The sequence below is a fragment of the Macaca thibetana genome, chromosome 16 (assembly GCF_024542745.1).
Source record: "Macaca thibetana thibetana isolate TM-01 chromosome 16, ASM2454274v1, whole genome shotgun sequence".
Classification (NCBI taxonomy): domain Eukaryota; kingdom Metazoa; phylum Chordata; class Mammalia; order Primates; family Cercopithecidae; genus Macaca; species Macaca thibetana.
Genome location: NC_065593.1, coordinates 26611147 through 26630192, shown reverse-complemented (window position 1 = coordinate 26630192; position 19046 = coordinate 26611147). Strand labels below are relative to the sequence as shown.

The window sequence follows — 19046 nt, the reverse complement described above, 5'->3', positions numbered from 1 at the left end:
GATTACAAGTGTGAGCCCCCGTGCCCAGCCAGATTTTCTTAAAAGGAATTTTTTTTTTTTTTTTTTGTAAACATGCTGTTATTTCATAACAGGACTCTTTTTCCATTTTTATTAATTTTCCTATCAGTGGACCTAGTTATTTCCAGGTTTTTGCTATAAGTATTTTTACTTGTGTTTCCTTATGAACATATGTGAAGTTTGTAAAATATTAATATTTACCTAGCTGTAAAATTATGAGGTCTTCTTAGAGTATTGGATCCATACACTAATAGGTAATAACAAACTTTCCACAAGATGATTGTATCAATTTAGCCTTCCAAACAGTTTATGAGTTTCTGTTATTCCATATCTTGACCGATAATTGGCATTATCAGACTTTATATTTTTGCCTAAATGTACCTTGTTGTGGTTTTATTTATTTATTTGTTTGTTTTTGAGACAGGGTCTTACTCTGTCACCCAGGCTGGAGTACAGTGGCACAATCATGTCTCACTCCAGTCTCAACCTCCTGGGCTCAAGTGATCCTCCTGCCTCAGTCCTCAAGTAACTGGGACTTCAGGCATGTGCTTCCATACCCAGCTAAGTTTTGTAATTTTTTGTAGAGATGGAGTTTTGCCATGTTGCCCAGGCTGGCCTCAAATTCCTGGGCTCGAGTGCTCCATCCGCTTCGGCCTCCCAAAGTCTTAGGATTATAGGCATGAGCCACCATGTCTGGCCTTGTTGTGGTTTTAGATTGTATTTGCCATATTACAAATTAGGTTGAATATTTATAATATATATTTTTGGCTATTTATATTTCTTCTCCTGTAGAATACTTATTTATGTCTTTTACCCACTTTTCTATTGGTGGCTAATTAACATACAGAATATATGCAGGACCCCTAAAAATTAATGGGGATTCTGTATACTGTATGTTAATTATGTCTTGGTTATTTTGAATGATGTATGGTTTTGGGAACCTTATCATTGAATAATGTTTCGTCTTTGGCATTGATTAAAAAACATGCCATTTCTTCAAAGGAGGCAGACTTTTTTATATCAGACTGGGAAATGTAGAACACATGGTTCAATAAAGAAAAGAAGGGTGCTCAGGCGCAGTGACTCACACCTGTAATCCTAGCACTTTGAGAGGCTGAGACGGGAAGATTGCTTAAGCTCAGGAATTAAAGATCTGAGATATGGTGAAAACCCATCTCTACAAAAAATACAAAAAATTAGCCGGACATGGTGGTATGCACCGGAAGTCCCAGCCAGCTACTTAGGGGGGTTGAAGGAGGAGGATGGCTTGAACCCAGGGTATGGAGGCTGCGATAAGCCGAGATCATGCCACTGCACTCCAGCCTGGGTGACCAAGTGAGACCCTGCCTCAAAAAAAAAAAAAAGAAGAGCGATAATGATGTGATGGCATATTTTCTATGGCCTTCCCAAGAATACCCCATATTCAGCACGTGGGCCTGGCTGCTAGGTCCAAAATGGCTCCATTCAAAGTTTTTAAGCAGTGATGGCTGAGAGAAGTCATTTTCTGTTTCTCAGCTAACATAAAGCTTTTCTCCTTAGGTGGATGACGACTTTACAGCCCAAGATTACAGGCTCCAGTTTCGTAAATGTACTTCAAATCATTTTGAGGATGTATATGTAGGTTCTGAAACTGAATTCATAGTATTGCACATAGACCCCAACGTTGATTATCAGTTCAGAGTCTGTGCCCGAGGAGATGGCCGACAGGAGTGGAGTCCTTGGAGTGTTCCCCAAATAGGTCATTCCACATTGGTGCCTCATGGTATGCTGCTAACCTTTTCTCTCCTGAAGCCTAACTGTATATTAGAATACCTGCATTCTGTGCTAAGGGCAGCACACTGACAACCAGCTATTCTAAGCCTAGATTCTGAATTGATAAGAACAACATGCACCTTGTATTTTACTCAGATTACCTCATGTGATTTTTGTTTTCATCAGTTCTTCAGAGACCAAAAAAAAAATGCTGGACTAGATTTTTAGCCTCACTGAAAACCAAAGATTGAAAATATTGTGTAGGACACTGATACTCCTTTTTATTCGTCTTCTTTTTTTTATATTTTACTTTTATTTAGTTAGTTTTTTTTGAGACAAGGTCTCACCTCTGTCGCCCAGGCTGGCGTGTGGTGATGCAATCATGCAGCCTGACCTCTGGATCCTTCTGCCTCAGCCTCCCAAGTAGCCAGGACCACCTGCATGCACCACCACACCTGGCTAATTTTTTTTTTTTTTTTTTTTTTTGTAGAGACCAGGTCTTGCTATGTTGCCCAGGCTGGTCTCAAATTCCTGGGCTCAAGCAGTCCTCTTGCCGTGGCCTCCCAAAGTCCTGAGATTACAGGCGTGAGCCACTGTGCCCAGCTGATGCTGATTTTCCAAACCCTCAAGAAATACCTGGAGAGACATTTTCTTAAAAGTCTGATTTCAGGGCCAGACGTGGTGGCTCACGCCTGTCATCCCAGCACTTTGGGAGGCCAAGGCAGGCGGATCACAAGATCAGGAGATGGAGACCATCCTGGCTAACACGGTGAAACCCCGTCTCTACTAAAAATACAAAAAGTTGGACAGGCGTGGTGGCGGGCGCCTGTAATCCCAGCTACTGGGGAAGCTGAAGCAGGAGAATGACTGAACTCGGGAGATGCAGCTTGCAGTGAGCCGAGATCGCACCACTGCACTCCAGCCTGGGTGACAGAGCGAGACTCAAAAAAAAGTCTTATGATTTGAAATTGATCTCTCTCCTGCATTCTTGTTTAGAAGATGTAGACTCATTTATTAATTAGATTTTTATCAGGTTGGAATAAGTTCAAGCAATTATGCTTGAACTATGATTTTATTAGATAAGAGATAACACTTATTTGATTTATTATGTCAAAATTATGCAGGCATATACTAAAATCTTTTTTGTAATTTGTGGGACTGATCATGATACCCTGTTAATGGAATCTTTTATTTTATTGAACTTGACCATGGCCCCTAAGAGTAGTCTCCCATTTCCACGTTTTATTTAACATGTCTGTATTGAAGATATCCCTCAAGAGATTCTAACAGTTTTCAATATCTTTGCTTTTAAAAAGAGTGGACAGCTGGTTTTGAGGGGTACAGTCTGAGCAGTCGAAGAAATATAGCACTCCGGAATGATTCTGAATCATCAGGTGTTCTCTACTCCAGAGCTCCGACTTATTTCTGTGGACAGACATTAACATTCAGGCAAGTAGATATTAAAACATCTTACCTGCCTCAGGAAGCAGAGTGAAGTGCTCAGAGCATACATGAGCTTTGAATTCAAAACATCCTGAATTTATTCCATCATTTATAGGCAGTGTTACTGTGGGAAGGCTTCTTTATATCCTGCAGCTGTAGTTTTCTCATCTGTATTCATAGGGTTATTACATAGATTAACTGGGAAATGTATATAAAATGCTTGATATTTAATATGTTTATATCTGTCTTCTTCTTGGTAAGTAGAGGTAAGTAGAATATCTCTCAAAAGTCAATCTTAGGCTGGGCATGGTGGCTCACACCTGTAATCCCAGCATTTTGGGAGGCCGAGGCGGGTGGATTACCTGAGGTTGAGAGTTCGAGATCAGCCTGATCAACATGGAGAAACCCCGTCTCTACTAAAAATACAAAATTAGCCGGGCATGGTGGCACGTATGCCTGTAATCCCAGCTACTCGGGAGGCTGAGGCAGGTGAATCGCTTGAACCCAGGAGGCTGAGGTTGCAGTGAGCCGAGATCATGCCATTGCACTCCAGCCTGGGCAACAAGAATGAAACTCTGTCTCAAACACACGCACTCACACACACAATTAAAAAGTCAATCTTAAAAATTTAGAGGCCAAGAGGCCGGATGCAGCGGCTCACGCTTATAATCCCAACACTTTGGGAAGCCAAGGCGGACGGATCACTTGTGGTCAGGAGTTCGAGGCCGGCCTGACCAACATGGTGAAACCCTGTCTTTACTAAAAATACAAATATTAGGCCAGGCGCGGTGGCTCACACCTGTAATCCCAGCACTTTGGGAGGGTGAGGCGGGTAGATCACGAGCTTAGGAGATCAAGACCATCCTAGCCAACATGGTGAATCCCCGTCTCTACTAAAAATACAAAAATTAGCTGTGTGTGGTAGCACACGCCTGTAATCCCAGCAACTAGGGAGGGTGAGGCAGGAGACTCACTTGAACCCAGGAGGCAAAAGTTGCAGTGAGCCACTGTACTTCAGCCTGGCAACAGGGTGAAATTCCGTCTCAAAAAAAAAAAAAAAAAAAAAAAAATTAGCCAGGTGTGGTGGCGGACACCTATAATACCAACTACTCAGGAGGCTGAGGCATGAGAATTGCTTGAACCTGGGAGGCGGAAGTTACAGTGAGCTGAGATCGCGCCACTGTACTCCAGCCTGGGTGACAGTGAGACTCCATCTCAAAAAAAAAAAAAAAAAAAAAAAAGCACGGGCCAGGCATGGTGGCTCATGCCTGTAATCCCAGCACTTTGGGAGGGCGAGGCGGGCAGATCACAAGATCAGGAGATCGAGACCATCCTGGCCAACATAGTGAAACCCTGTCTCTACTAAAAATACTAAAAATTAACTGGGTGTGGTGGCGGGTGCCTGTAGTCCCAGCTACTTAGGAGGCTGAGGCAGGAGAGTCACTTGAAGCCGGGAGGCGGAGGTTGCAGTGAGCAGAGATTGTGGCACTGCTCTCCAGCCTGGGTGACAGTGCGAGATTCCCTCTCAAAGAAAAAAGCAAAAAATTTACCAGCCAAGAATTTATTTTGTCCTTTGTGAGTCATTAACAGCAAGTCTTTGTAAGAGAGAATGCTGTAAACATATTATGTATATGCTACTCTGTAAAGTAAAACTGAAAGCAAGCCTCCCTTACCACTGATTAATGTTGTTTCTCTACCCATTTCTTTCTGTAATGGGAAAGTTTCTTTTTTCTTTTTTTTTTTTTTTTTTTTTTTTTTTTTTTGTGACGGAGTCTTGCGCTGTGTCACCCAGGCTGGAGTGCAGTGGCGCGATCTCGGCTCACTGCAAGCTCCGCCTCCCAGGTTCACGCCAATTCTCCTGCCTCAGCCTCCGAGTAGCTGGGACTACAGGCGCCCGCCACCACGCCCGGCTAGTTTTTTGTATTTTTAGTAGAGATGGGGTTTCACCATGTTAGCCAGGATGGTCTCGATCTCCTGACCTCGTGATCCACCCGCCTCGGCCTCCCAAAGTGCTGGGATTACAGGCTTGAGCCACCGCGCCCGGCCTTTTTTTCTTGTTTTCATGTTATCTGAAATGTATTCTTTATAGTCACGTTTCTAAATAGCTCTTTGTAGAAACCATAGACCAGTTTTGACTTAGAGAAGTAAAGTTTGCCTGATTTTCACCATACTCACCTTAGTGTAACAAGCTCTCCTCTAAGTTTTAAGTCTTGAGATGGGATTTTATTGTGAATGCTTGACCCAAGTTCCTCTTGTTCTCAGGGCCTTATTATTTAAGGCATGGAGAATATCTGAATATGTTATTTAAGCCAATGTTGCTGTATTCCTCTCCAGCTAAGTAATTTGAATTGTCAGCAGTTGTCAGAATATACTAGTTTATGTTTTGTCTAATTTTTGACACCTCTTCTCACCCCTTAATGAAGAATGACTCAGTAACCAGAAAAATACCAACAGAGAGAGACAGAGAAAAAAAAAGACGAATACCTAAAATATATTTAATTATTCCCCAGGTAATCATGAGTTTTCTGTACCCCTTCTCTGCTTATGTCCCTTGTTTACAGAAGCACTTCCGTTAGTGACTCTCCTGAGAACAAGGTATTTCTGTGCAATGACAGAGCTTCCTACCTTGATAAATTCAGGCCAGATATCTCAGACTGCAATAATGATGATGATGATGATAATTGCAGTTAACGGCCGGGTGCGGTGGCTCACGCCTGTAATCCCAGCACTTTGGGAGGCTGAGGCAGGCAGATCACAAGGTCAGGAGATCGAGACCATCCTGGCTAACACGGTGAAACCCCTTCTCTACTAAAAATACAAAAATAAATTAGCCGGGCATGGTGGCAGGCACCTGTAGTCCCAGCTACTCGGGAGGCTGAGGCAGGAGAATGGCATGAACCTGGGAGGCAGAGCTTGCAGTGAGCCGAGATCGCACCACTGCACTCCAGCCTGGGCAACAGAGCGAGACTCTGTCTTGAAAAAAATAATAATAATAATTGCAGTTAATATTTAAACAATATTTACTGTGTGTCATGTACTGTCTTAAGTATTTTACTTGTATTAACTCATTTGATTTTCATAGTAACCCAGTGAGATAGACGTATTTATTTTAGGGATGAGGAAACTGAGGCACAGAGAAGTTATTTACCCAGTGTCACACAGCTAGTAAATGCCAAAACTAGGGTTTAAATCCAGGCAGTTCAACTCCAGACTGGTCTGTATTGCTTCTTTTTCATCTTTTTCATGGGAGAGTTAATATGATTCTAGTTGGTATTGAAGTCTACAATTTCTCCATTACTGTGTCCTTAGCTCTTTAACTTTTACCTCTGATGACCTTTTACCCCTTGATCTGATGCTCTCCTGCTTTTTAAATTCTTCCTCCTTGGACACATGGTAATGTCTGATAGATTGCATAGTTAGGTTTATTTCTTAGGTCATTCAGTAAATATTTATTAAGACATTGGAACTTATACAAATTCATTTAAATTCACCTCTGCTGACCATGCTGTGAAAGACACAGTAGGTCTCAATAAACTGTTAGTGTGTCTGGCCTCTCCTAAAGATGCATCACCAGGCCCCACTTGGCAGGGTGATTAACTCAATATGATCGTAGCCAGCCTTTTGCATTTTTGTCATTTTTTTCTTTTGACTGTGGAATGAAATGTTTTCTCCCCTTGTTTAAAGGAATTTCAGCATCAGCAATGAAGCCAGAGATGTGAATGCGAAGGGAGTCCATGCATAAGGGAGGAGCAAGTGGGTGTACTTGAATCAAGAGAAATAGTATTTAGTTTTTTGAGGGTGCTTAGGGCCTAGTAATTAGAAGGGAGCTTATACTCTTGAAGGCACTACTTTGTTATTTATCCCAGTCGGTCCCTGCTGAAGTTTCTGGAAGGCTTAGAGCTGCTGAAGCCAGAGAAACCTGTGATACTGGCTGGACTGTAACAGTCTTTAGACCCACTCTCATTAGATGCCCAGGTCTGCTAGCAACCCCCTCCTTCCAGATCTCCCTGACTTCCTATGTAAACATTCCTGCTCTTTCCTTCTAAGATTTTCTGATTTTTTTTTTAAAGGTTTATTTTCTTTCTTTCTTTTTTTTTTTTTTTTTTTTTTTTTTTGAGACGGAGTCTCGCTCTGCCGCCCAGGCTGGAGTGCAGTGGCCAGATCTCGGCTCACTGCAAGCTCTGCCTCCCGGGTTCACGCCATTCTCCTGCCTCAGCCTCCTGAGTAGCTGGGACTACAGGCGCCCGCCACCTCGCCCGGCTAGTTTTTTTTTTGTATTTTTTTAGTAGAGACGGGGTTTCACCGTGTCAGCCAGGATGGTCTCGATCTCCTGACCTCGTGATCCGCCCATCTCGGCCTCCCAAAGTGCTGGGATTACAGGCTTGAGCCACCGCGCCCGGCCTATTTTCTTTCTTTCTTTCTGTTTCTTTTGAGACAGAATCTCGTTCTGTTGCCCAGGCTGGAATGCAATGGCACGATTTCGGCTCACTGCAACCTCCACCTCTCAGGTTCAAGCGACCCTCTCACCTCAGCCTCCTGAGTAGCTGGGACTACAGGTGCCTGCCACCACACCTGCGTAATTTTTTGTATTTTTATAGAGACGGAGTTTCACCGTGTTACCCAGGATGGTCTCAATCTCCTGACCTCGTGATCCGCCCTTCTTGGCCTCCTAAAGTGCTGGGATTACAGGCGTGAGCCACTGCGCCGGACCTATTTTCTTTCTCATTCCCCTCCCCAGTTCTCCCCTTCTTTTTAAGACAAGGCCTCGCTGTGTCGCCCAGGTTGAAGTGCAGTGGTGCAATCTCAGCTCACTGCAACCTCCACCTCAGAGGTTCAAGCGACCCTCTCACCTCAGCCTCCTGAGCAGCTGGGATTACAGGAGCCACTACCACACCCAGCTAATTTTTGTATTTTTTGTAGATACGGGGTTTCACCATGTTGCTTAGGGTGGTCTCAAACCCCTGAGCTCAAGTGATCTGCTCACCACAGCTTCCCACAGTGCTGGGATTACAGGCGTGAGCCACTGCACCTGGCCCTGATTTTTTTTTTTTGGAAGACAGACTCTCACTCTGACGCCCAGGCTGGAGTGCAGTGGCACAATCTTGACTCACTGCAACTTCCACCTCTCAGGTTCAAGCGATTCTCCTACCTCAGCCTCCCAAGTAGCTGGGATTACAGGCGTGTGCCACCATGCCCAGCTAATTTTTTTGTTGTTGTTAGTAGAGATGGGGTTTCACCATATTGGCCAGACTGGTGTCGAACTCCTGACCTCAAGTAATCTGCCCACCTCAGCCTCCCAAAGTACTGGAATTACAGGTATGAGGCACTGCGCCCAGCCGATCTTATTTTTTAACCATATTTTTACTTTCTCTTTACCACTGCTTTTCTCTAAAAAAGAGAGAAAGCTACAAAAATTAGCTGGGTTTGGTGCTCTGCACCTGTAATCCCAGCTATTCGGGAGACCGAGGCAGAAATGGACTGAACCTGAGAGGTAGAGGTTGCAGTGAGCAGAAATCGCGCCACTGCACCTCAGCCTGGGTGACAGAGCAAGACTTCATCTGAAAAAAAAAAGAGAGAGAGAAAGCCTGCCATTACAAGTGGCATGCACCTGTAGTCCCAGCTACTTGGAAGGCTGAGGTGGAAGGATCACTTGAGCCCAGGAGGCAGAGGCTGCAGTGAGCCCAAGATTGTGCCACTGCACTCCAGCCTGGGTGACAGTGACACCCTGTCTCTAAAAAAAGAGGGAAGGTGCTTTAGGTGCTAACAGCCTTCTTTAATCCTAATAGTCTAGGAGGTAGGCTGTTACTGTCTTTCTTTTACAGAGAAAAAACGAAAGCAGAGAGACTAAGTGGCTTGTCAGGATTCAAATCCTGGCAGTCTAACTCCAGTCTGTGCTCTTAACCACTGTGTTACCTACCTCTCACTACTAACGTTAGGTGGGCAGTCAAAGGAATAATAAGGCTATTCTTCATTAACTTTTTCCTTCAAAGGACATTAAAAAGTTGATGTTGGCCGGGCGCAGTGGCTCAAGCCTGTAATCCCAGCACTTTGGGAGGCCGAGACGGGCGGATCACGAGGTCAGAAGATCGAGACCATCCTGGCTAACACGGTGAAACCCCGTCTCTACTAAAAAATACAAAAAACTAGCCGGACGAGGTGGCGGGCGCCTGTAGTCCCAGCTACTCGGGAGGCTGAGGCAGGAGAATGGCGTAAACCCGGGAGGCGGAGCTTGCAGTGAGCTGAGATCTGGCCACTGCACTCCAGCCTGGGCGACAGAGCGAGACTCCGTCTCAAAAAAAAAAAAAAAAAAAAAAAACAAGTTGATGTTCCAGTTACCTATTGTTGTGTAAGTACTTCATAATTTAGTGGCTTAGAAGAACTATAGGCATTTGTTTTGCTCAGGAAACTGCAGTTTGGGCAGAACTTGGTGAAGACAGCTCATTTCTATTTCATGTGGTATTAGGTAGAGTAGTTCAACTAGGGATGACTAGTCCTCTAGTCTGCTTCAAAGATGGCTCACTCACACGGCTGGCAGATTGGTTCTGATTCTTTGTTCCTCTCCATGTGGGCGTCTCCGTGGCTGTTTGGGCTTTCTTACATCATGGTGACTGGACTCCAAGAATGAGCATGTTAAGAGATAGGAAGTATAAGATGCCAGTTTTTTTTAAACCTGGGACTGGAAACTGATTTAGTATTACTTATATCATATCCTTTTTTTTTTTTTTTTTTTTTTGAGACAGACGGAGTCTCATTCTGCTGCCCAGGCTGGAATGCAATGGCACGATCTCGGCTCATTGCAGCCTCCACCTCTCAGGTTTACGTGGTTCTCCTGTCTCAGCCTCCTGAGTAGCTGGGATTACAGGGGCCTGCCACCATGCCCGGCTAATTTTTGTATTTTTAGTAGAGATGGGGTTTCACCATGTTGGCCAGGCTGGTTTCAAACCTCTGACCTCAGGTGATCTGTCTGTGTTGGCCTCCCAAAGTGCTAGGATTACAGGTATGAGCCACCGCACCCAGTCAAAACTACTTTTTTTTGGAGATGAAGTCTTGCTTGCCCAGGCTGGAGTGCGGTGGCGCGATCTGGACTCACCACAACCTCTGCCTCCCAGGTTCAAGCGATTCTCCTGCCTCAGCCTCCTTGGGATTACAGGCGCCTGCTACCACGCCTGGCTAATTTTTGTATTTTTAGTAGAGATGGGGTTTCACCATGTTGGCCAGGCTGGTCTTGATCCCCTGACCTCATGATCCACCCACCTCCGCCTCCCAAAGTGCTGGGATTACAGGCATGAGCCACTGTACCCGGCCCAAAACTACTTTTCTAAAATGTAAGGACAGTTCTCCTGATTAACTCCAATCTTTTCTCTTTGCATGAAGCTGATTGTTTTGTACAACCCTTATTCCACTCAGGTGGTATTTATAGTACCTGCTATTGTAGGGAATGCAAAGTTTAAGAGAAAAAGAAACGCAGAACCTTTGGCTCAATAGCAAATAAGCAGTTTGTAAATGAATGTAAGAAAGATTCAGACTGCGGTGGAATATAGAAGGAAAGGTTACTTCTAGATCAACAATTGGTGAAGTCTTTATCTCAAGTAGAGCTGGAAAGTACAGTTGCTGGGGCCAGAAAAGCAGGAACCAAAGTTATGGAGGTAGAGAAAATGCATGGCTGGGCGCAGTGGCTCATGCCTGTAATCCTAGCACTTTGGGAGGCCAAGGCAGGCAGATCACGAGGTCAGGAGATCGAGACCATCCTAGCCAGCATGGTAAAACCCCGTCTCTACTAAAAATACAAAAATTAGCTGGGTATGGTGGTGCACACCTGTAATCCCAGCTATCTGGGAGGCTGAGGCAGGAGAAAGGCATGAACCCACAAGGCGGAGATTGCAGTGAGCCGAGATCGCGCCACTGTACTCTAGCCTGGCGACAGAGCGAGACTCCGTCTCAAAAAAAAAAAAAAATGCAGAGAATACCAAGAACTGAGTCTGGATGGGGTTAATAGAGACAGGGAGTATAGTTGAAGAGAAACCTGGAAAAGTAGGATGTTGCCTGGTACAGTGGCTCATGCCTGTAATCCCAGCACTTTGGGAGGCTGAGGCGGGCGGATCATGAGGTCAGGAGATTGAGAACACCCTGGCTAACACGGTGAAACCCCGTCTCTACTAAAAAATAGAAAAAATTAACCAGGCATGGTGGCACGCACCTGTAGTACCAGCTACTCAGGAGGCTGAGGCAGGAGAATCGCTTGGACCAGGGAGGCGGAGGTTGCAGTGAGCTGAGATCACACCACTGCACTCCAACCTGAGCGACGCAGCAAGACTCCGTCTCTAAAAAAAAAAAAAAAGAAAGAAAGAAAGAAAAGTAGGATGTTGTTTTGGACAGTCTGTGTATATTTCTTGTTTAATTCCTGAAGGAAATACCTCTTTTGGAGGTCACCTATGCCCACTTATAAGGGGGACATTTGATACCACATACAGAAATTTTTTTTTTTTTCATTTTGCCCAGCTAAGGTGCCATGACAGAGATCATTATTTTTCCCTGACAAAAGGCTCAATAGCCTCACCAAGTAAAACTAAATCAGTTTTCATAGTTTCAAGGGTCATCCTATGTATGTGACTTCTCATGCATTCATAAGGTTAAACTATGCAAAATAATATCAGCCAGATGGATTTTTTGAGCCCTACTACGTGTCAGTTCCAAGTACTTAACTAAGTTAATGCTTGTAAATCCTTATTACAGTCTCATGAGTCAGACATATTTTTTAGATGCGGAGACAGACATAAAACGATTAAGCAACCAGACCATGCTGCGTGGCTCAGGCCTGTAATCCTAGTGGTTTGGGAGGCCAAGATGGAAGGATTGCTTGACGCCAGGAGTTTGAGACCAGCCTGGTCTCTGTGTCTGCGCCACTACCTTGCTCCCGGCTCCTCACATAATGGGTGGGCCCATCCCCTCTGGGTTGGGCTTCCTCTGGGCCCACTCTTGGCTGGAGACCAGGGACTTGAAGATAGTTAAGACATGTCTTGCCCTGGAGGGCTTCCCAGCATGGTAGGGGAAATGGGCATCCCACTAGTGAGACACTAGTGAGACACAGCTCCATCAGTTCTCCAAGACACTGTCTCTACAAAAAATTAAAAATTAATAACTAGGTGTGGAGGCTGCCTGTAATCCCAGCACTTCTGGAGGCCAAAGTAGGAGGATCACTTGAGCTGGGGTGTTCGAGACCAGCCTGGGCTACACAGTGAGACCTTATCTGTATTGGGAAAAAAAAAAAAAGAAAAATTTTAAAAATTGAGCAACTAGGCCGGGCGCGGTGGCACACACCTGTAATCCCAGCACTGGGAGGCCAAGGCGAGTGGATCATGAGGTCTGGAGTTTGAGACCAGCCTGGCCAGTATGGTGAAACCTCATCTCTACTAAAAATACAAAAATCAGCCAGGCGTGGTAGCGTGCGCCTGTGTAATCCCAGCTACTCGGGAGACTGAGGCAAGAGAATCGCTTGAACCCGGGAGGCAGAGGTCGCAGTTAGCTGAGATCGCGCCACTGCACTCCAGCCTGAGTGACAGAGTGAGACTCTGTCTCAAATAAAACATAAATAAATAAAAATAAACAACTTGTCTGAGGTTACACAGATCAGGAATAGTGATGCTGAGATTCAAATCTTAACCATCTGGACTGTTTGGACTCTGTTTTGACTCTGAGTGAGATGAGAGGCCATTGGAGGATACTGAGCAAATGAATGACATGATCTGACATTATGCAAGTCATTTTAGTTGCTGTGTGAAAAATAGCCTATAAAGAGGTACAGATACAGGTGGGGAGACTAGTTAGGAAGCTATGTAATAATCTTGGTGAGACCCAATGGTGGCTCGGACCAGAATGGAGCAGTGGAAGTAATGGTAAGTGGTCGGAATTTGGGTATGTTTTTTGTTTGTTTGAGAGAGTCTCACTCTGTCACCCAGGCTGGAGTGCAGTGGCACGATCTCAGCTCACTGCAACCTCTGGGTCCTGGGTTCAAGTGATTCTCCTGCCTCACCCTCCCTAGAAACTGGGATTACAGGGATATGCCACCATGCTTGGCTAAGTTTTGTATTTTTAGTAGAGACAGGGTTTCACCATGTTGCTCAGGCTGATCTTGAACTCCTGAGCTGCCCACCTCAGCCTTCCAGAGTGGTGGAATTACAGGTAGGAGCCACTGCTTCCGATCAGAATCTGGATATGTTTGGAAGGAAGAGCTGACAGGATTTACTGACAGATTGTTTGTAGGATGTGAGAAAGAAAAGAGTCAAGTATGACCTCAGGGTTTTTGGACTAAGTAACTGGATGGATAGAATTGCCATTTACTGAGGTATATAAGGGTGGTCCTTCTTGAAATTTTGTGTGGGTAGGTGGGAAATAGTATCTCATTGTATTTGTTATTTTCCCCAGTTTTCACTGAGGTCATAAAACTTTTCATGAATTTCTTGGCCATACTGGTTTGCATGTCTATGAATTGCCTGACTATATACTTGGCCTGTTTTTCTTTTGGATTGTTTCCCATTCATTTATTGATTGCCATATGTTACAACATGGATAAACTTTGAGGACATAATGCTAAGTGAAATAAGCCAGTCACAGAAGGACAAATACGGCATGATTCCACTTACATGAAGTATCTAAAGTAGTCAAACTCATAGAAAGAGGAAATTGAATGGTGCTTGTAAGAGGTTTATAAAATTCTCCACTTACTGATAATAGCTATATTCTGCAACATCGCATCAAATCCTTTTTTTTTTTTAAAGAGACAGGGTCTCAGGCCGGGCGCGGTGGCTCAAGCCTGTAATCCCAGCACTTTGGGAGGCCAAGACGGGTGGATCATGAGGTCAGGAGATCGAGACCATCCTGGAGAACACGGTGAAACCCCGTCTCTACTAAAAAATACAAAAACTAGCTGGGCGAGATGGCGGGCGCCTGTAATCCCAGTTACTTGGGAGGCTGAGGCAGGAGAATGGCGTAAACCCCGGAGGCGGAGCTTGCAGTGAGCTGAGATCCGGCCACTGCACTCCAGCCCGGGCGACAGAGCGAGACTCCGTCTCAAAAAAAAAAAAGAAAAACAAAAACAAAAAGAGACAGGGTCTCACTGTGTTGTCCAGGCTGACTTTATATATATATATATATATATATATATATATTTTTTTTTTTTTTTTGAGACGGAGTCTCGCTCTGTCGCCCAGGCTGGAGTGCAGTGGCGCGATCTCGGCTCACTGCAAGCTCCGCCTCCTGGGTTCCCGCCATTCTCCTGTCTCAGCCTCCCAAGTAGCTGGGACTACAGGCGCCCACCACCTCGCCCGGCTAGTTTTTTTTTGTATTTTTAGTAGAGACAGGGTTTCACCGTGTTAGTCAGGATGGTCTCGATCTCCTGACCTCGTGATCCACCCGTCTCGGCCTCCCAAAGTGCTGGGATTACAGGCGTGAGCCATCGCGCCCGGCCCAGGCTGACTTTAAACCCTTAGCCTCGAGTGATCCACTTCAGCCTTCTGAGTAGCTGGAACTACAGGCATGCACCACTGTGCCTAGCAAAATTCTAGACTTCTTTGAGGTCATTTTTGTCCAGATTTCTTCTCAAAATAATTGTCCAGAATATTAAAAATATAGACCCTTCTATACTTCTTTATTAATAATTTTCATAAAACAGGCTGAGATTACAGGCATGAGCCACCCCACCTGGCCTGCACATTTGAAAGAATAGCTATCAGGTTGGGCACGGTGATTCACACCTGTAATCCTAGCACTTCGGGAGCCACAATCTCAGCACTTTAGGAGGCTGAGGTGGGTGGATTGCTTGAGCCCAGGAGTTTGAAACCAACCTGGGCAGCATAGTGAGACCCCATCTCTATAAAAATTCAAAAAATTTAAAAAGAATAGCTATCTCTCCCAGTGTTTATGGACTAGCATTGTGCTGGGAAAGTCTCTGTATGATCAGTCACCTTCACCAGTCAGCCCAACTGGATGTTCTGGGGGCCTCTGAAACTTTTTTGGCAGGTATGATTTCTCTGGGCCTCTGCCTGCATTTTCTATATTCAAGAGGCTAGGTGGTTTCTTTTTCGGAAGTTTGTAATTTCTTGCTCCTTCTGGTGTCTGTCTGTAGCACTACAAGTTCTTTGGTTCTATAGCAGCAAGCTACCCCACTCTCATCTTCAGTGGCCACCAGGTATCCAAAGTAGCTGGCTCCCTCTCAGTTCAAGTCTTGTGAGAAAGCTACCAGTCCCTCAGGCAGTCTTCTGAAAAGCTAGAGAGCCTGATGCACAGTCCGGTATCTTGCTCTCCTGATACTGAAACTTCAAGTTGTGCCCCTTCTCCAGATCTTGTTGACCTCATCGAGTCATGCTGGCTGCAGCAAGCTGTAGCCCACCTCTTTTCCTTGTTCTCAGCAACCTTCAGGGATCCAAAATTTGCCAGCTCCATCAGTTCTCCAAGAGAGGCAAGACAGAAACGAGTCTCAGCCAGCCCTCTGGAGAGCCGGAACACCAGTCACCATGCTCTGCTATTCTCCCTCCCTCCTGAGGGAGAAGTCATAAGCTCAGGTGTTCTGGCCCGGCCCTGAGTTGTGCTGGCTTGGGGGAGGGGTTAATGGGGAAAATCAAAATTATTCTTACCTGTGTCAGTTTGTTCTGTTTGGCTTTGTGCTCGTCTGGTGTACAGCAACTTTTTTTTTTATTTTTTCTTTTTTTTCTTGAGACAGAGTCTCGCTCTGTTGCCCAGGCTGGAGTACAGTGGCGTGATCCTGGCTCACTGCAACCTCCGCCTCCTGGGTTCAAGCGAATCTCCTGCCTCAGCCTCCTGAGTAGCTAGGAATACAGGCGCCCACCACCACACTCAGCTGATTTTTGTATTTTCAGTAGAGACGGGGTTTCACCATATTGGCCAGGCTGATTTTGAACTCCTGACTTCAAATGATCCGCCCACCTCAGCCTCCCAAAGTGCTGGGATTACAGGCGTGAGCCACCATGCCCAGCCGGGTACTGCAACTTTTTAACTAGATTTTGGAATTCTCATGAAAGTATTTGGATTTGTATATGTTAAATCGGTGTTTCTGTGGGAGAACAAGGGCTGAGACTTCCTCTTGACGTCTTCCTCCTCCCCATAAAACTTTTTTTTTTTTTTTTTTTTTTTTTTTTTTTTTGAGACAGAGTCTCGCTCTGTCACCCGGGCTGGAGTGCAGTGGCCGGATCTCAGCTCACTGCAAGCTCCGCCTCCCGGGTTCACGCCATTCTTCTGCCTCAGCCTCCTGAGTAGCTGGGACTACAGGCGCCCGCCACCTCGCCCGGCTAATTTTTTTTTTTTGTAGTTTTTAGTAGAGACGGGGTTTCACCGTGTTACCCAGGATGGTCTCGATCTCCTGACCTCGTGATCCGCCCGTCTCGGCCTCCCAAAGTGCTGGGATTACAGGCTTGAGCCACCGCGCCCGGCCTTTTTTTTTTTTTTTGAGACGGAGTCTCACTCTATCACTCAGGTTGGAGTGCAGTGGTGCGATCTCAGCTCACTGCAACCTCCACCTCTCGGATTCACGCCATTCTCCTGCCTCAGCCTCCCGAGTAGCTGGGACTACAGGTGCCCGCCACCACACCCGGCTAATTTTTTGTATTTTTAGTAGAGACGGGGTTTCACCATGTTGGCCAGGATGGTCTCAATCTCCTGACCTTGTGATCTGCCTGCCTCAGCCTCCCAAAGTGCTGGGATTACAGGCGTGAGCCACCGCGCCTGGCCCCTCCTCCCATACTTCTTTAGACTGCTCAGATGTGAAATAACTTCAGAAACCTACCCAAATATTTATTATGATCCTGCATGTTTGCCATTTCACAATCAATGACATTTTGAGGCCACATTGACTATAAATAATCACATCTGTCTTTGGAAAAGCCACATTCTGTTTCACACTATTTTTTTTTTTTTTTCTCGCAAAGTTGGCTTTCTGGATGGAGAGAATGGTATGTCGGCAATAGGGATCTGTACATTTCCTATTTCAAGAGCACACGAATTATCAACATCTGAAATGAAAACACAAAAGGAAAAGCTTAAACTTGCCACATAGAAAGTTCTTCAAGCTTGAATAGTGTCTTCATAACCATAATGGGTTTTTTTAGGATTATAATAGTTCTTTTTAAATGCTTTATATACTTAACAAACAGTAATCAAATCATTGCAGATTCTCATATGGAAGATTTAGGCGCTGGCAGCAATAGTTACATAAATTATAATGTCAACTATGACAAATTATGTGTCTGGAGCTAGAATATAAAATAGAAATGTGCCATCATGGCTACAAATGGTTAAGAATATAGATTCTAGGCCGGGCAAGGTGGCTCACTCCTGTAATCCCTGCACTTTGGGAGGCCAAGGAGAGTGAATCACCTGAGGTCAGGAGTTCCAAGACCAGCCTGAGCAACATGGTAAAACCCCGTCTCTACTAAAAATACAAAATTAGGCCAGGCGCGGTGGCTCTAATCCCAGCACTTTGGGAGGCTGAGGCAGGCGGATCACCTGAGGTCAGGAGTTTGAGACCAGCCTGACCAACATGGTGAAACCCCGTCTCTACTAAAAATACAAAATTAGCCGGGCTTGGTGGTGCATCCGTGTAATCCCAGCTACTCAAGAGGCTGACGCAGGAGAACTGGTTGAACCCAGGGAGGCAGAGGTTGCAGTGAGCTAAGATCGTGCCATTGCACTCCAGCCTGGGTAACAAGAATAAAACTCCGTTTCGAAGATATAGATAGGTAGGTAGATAGATTGATTGATTGATTGATTGATTCTAGAGTCAGAATGCCTGGGTTTGAGTCCTAGTTCCACCAGCCATTAGCCATTTTTAATCTTTTTTTCTTTTTGTGCCTCATTTTCCTCACCTATAAAATGGGTATGTTAAAAATAGCACCTACCAGCTGGGCGCAGTGGCTCACACCTGTAATCCCAGCACTTTGGGAGGCCGAGGTGGGGGATCACGAGGTCAGGAGTTCAAGACCAGCTTGGCCAAGATGGTGAAATCCCATCTCTATTAAAAATACTAAACTTGCCGGGCGCGGTGGCTCACGCCTGTAATCCCAGCACTTTGGGAGGCCGAGGCGGGCGGATCACAAGGTCAGGAGATCGAGACCACGGTGAAACCCCGTCTCTACTAAAAATACAAAAAATTAGCCGGGCGTGGTGGCGGGTGCCTGTAGTCCCAGCTACTCAGGAGGCTGAGGCAGGAGAATGGCGTAAACCCAGGAGGCGGAGCTTGCAGTGAGCCGAGATCGCGCCACTGCACTCCAGCCTGGGCGACAGAGCGAGACTCCGTCTCAAAAAAAAAAAAAAAAAAAAAAAAAATACTAAACTTGGCCGGGCGCGGTGGCTCAAGCCTGTAATCCCAGCACTTTGGGAGGCCGAGATGGGCGGATCACGAGGTCAGGAGATCGAGACCATCCTGGCTAACACGGTGAAACCCCGTCTCTACTAAAAAAAATATAAAAAACTAGCCGGGCGAGGTGGCGGGCGCCTGTAGTCCCAGCTACTCGGGAGGCTGAGGCAGGAGAATGGCGTGAACCCAGGAGGCGGGGCTTGCAGTGAGCTGAGATCCGGCCACTGCACTCCAGCCTGGGCGACAGAGCGAGACTCCGTCTCAAAAAAAAAGAAAATAAACTTAGCTGGGTGTGGTGGTGGGTGCCTGTAATCCTAGCTACTTGGGAGGCTGAGGCAGAGAATTGGTTGAACCCTGGAGACAGAGGTAGCAGTGAGCCAAGATCGTGCCACTGCACTTCAGGCTGGGTGACAGAGCAAGACTCCATCTCAAAAAATAATAATAATAATAATAATAATAATAGTGTCTA

General features: G+C 45.6%; 2 protein-coding genes across 2 annotated transcripts in view; both read left to right on the top strand.

Moving 5' to 3' along the window:
• The window catches only part of COPRS (coordinator of PRMT5 and differentiation stimulator), a 415601-nt gene that overhangs the window by 212226 nt on the left and 184329 nt on the right, over positions 1–19046 (top strand). The window lies entirely within an intron of this gene.
• The window catches only part of CRLF3 (cytokine receptor like factor 3), a 56676-nt gene that overhangs the window by 33433 nt on the left and 4197 nt on the right, over positions 1–19046 (top strand). The window contains exons 5-6 of the mRNA XM_050763818.1: positions 1558–1780; positions 3087–3219. Coding sequence (XP_050619775.1) covers positions 1558–1780; positions 3087–3219 — 356 coding nt within the window. The remainder of the gene's footprint in view (positions 1–1557; positions 1781–3086; positions 3220–19046) is intronic.